The sequence below is a fragment of the Tupaia chinensis genome, unplaced genomic scaffold, assembly GCF_000334495.1.
Source record: "Tupaia chinensis unplaced genomic scaffold, TupChi_1.0 Scaffold000330_1, whole genome shotgun sequence".
Taxonomy (NCBI): domain Eukaryota; kingdom Metazoa; phylum Chordata; class Mammalia; order Scandentia; family Tupaiidae; genus Tupaia; species Tupaia belangeri.
The window spans coordinates 617790-618460 of NW_006159824.1; the positions used below are offsets into that span (position 1 = coordinate 617790).

General features: G+C 65.6%; 1 protein-coding gene across 1 annotated transcript in view; it reads right to left on the reverse strand.

Moving 5' to 3' along the window:
• KDM6B (lysine demethylase 6B) overlaps positions 1-671 on the reverse strand; it is a 26159-nt gene that overhangs the window by 5792 nt on the left and 19696 nt on the right. Inside the window, exon 13 of the mRNA XM_027773204.1 lies at positions 9-671. This exon is cut by the window's right edge and continues 819 nt beyond it. Coding sequence (XP_027629005.1) covers positions 9-671 — 663 coding nt within the window. The remainder of the gene's footprint in view (positions 1-8) is intronic.

Consider the following 671-nt stretch of genomic DNA (forward strand, 5'->3'; position numbering starts at 1 on the left):
TCTTCCACCTCAGAGGCGATAAAGGTCTCCTTGTCACCACTCTCCACCTTGATGAGCCGAATCTTCAGCTCCTTGGGGGGCCCCTCACTAAGTGAGCGCAGCTTCAGCATGTCAGCCCGGCTGACGCCTGGTGGCCCTGGAGCATCCTCCCGAGCTTTCTTTCCAGGGACAGGGGCTGATGGGGGTGTGGACTGGGCAGAGGGTGCAGGAGCTGGTGGTGGTGGGGCTGGAGCTGTGGGTGGCTTGGCCTTGGAGGCCCCGGCAGGATCAGGCCGGGCCTTCTCACGACCCTGGATCTCCTCGCTCTGCAAGTCCAGGTTCCCCAGCACCCGGCGGCTCTTTTCTTTGGGGGCCTTGGCCTTGGCCTTGGCCCTGCCCTCACGGGGCCGCCGACCCACACTGTCCTTACAAGCTCGCCTGTGTCGCCGGTGCTCCTTCTGGTGCTCCTTCTGTCGCCGCTTGCTGCTGCCTGGCCCTGCTGTGGCCCCCACCCCGCCACTCTCCTCCCTGGCCTGCGCAGGAGGCAGCAATCGCTCAGTCCCGCTGTCCACTGGGTCTGCTGTGTCCACGGGGTCAGCAGCACCGCGGCCCACCCGCTCCACGAGGGTCTCACAAGCCCGACTGATCTCTTCTAGCACCTCAGACTCAGAACGAGCAGGGGGCAGCGGTAG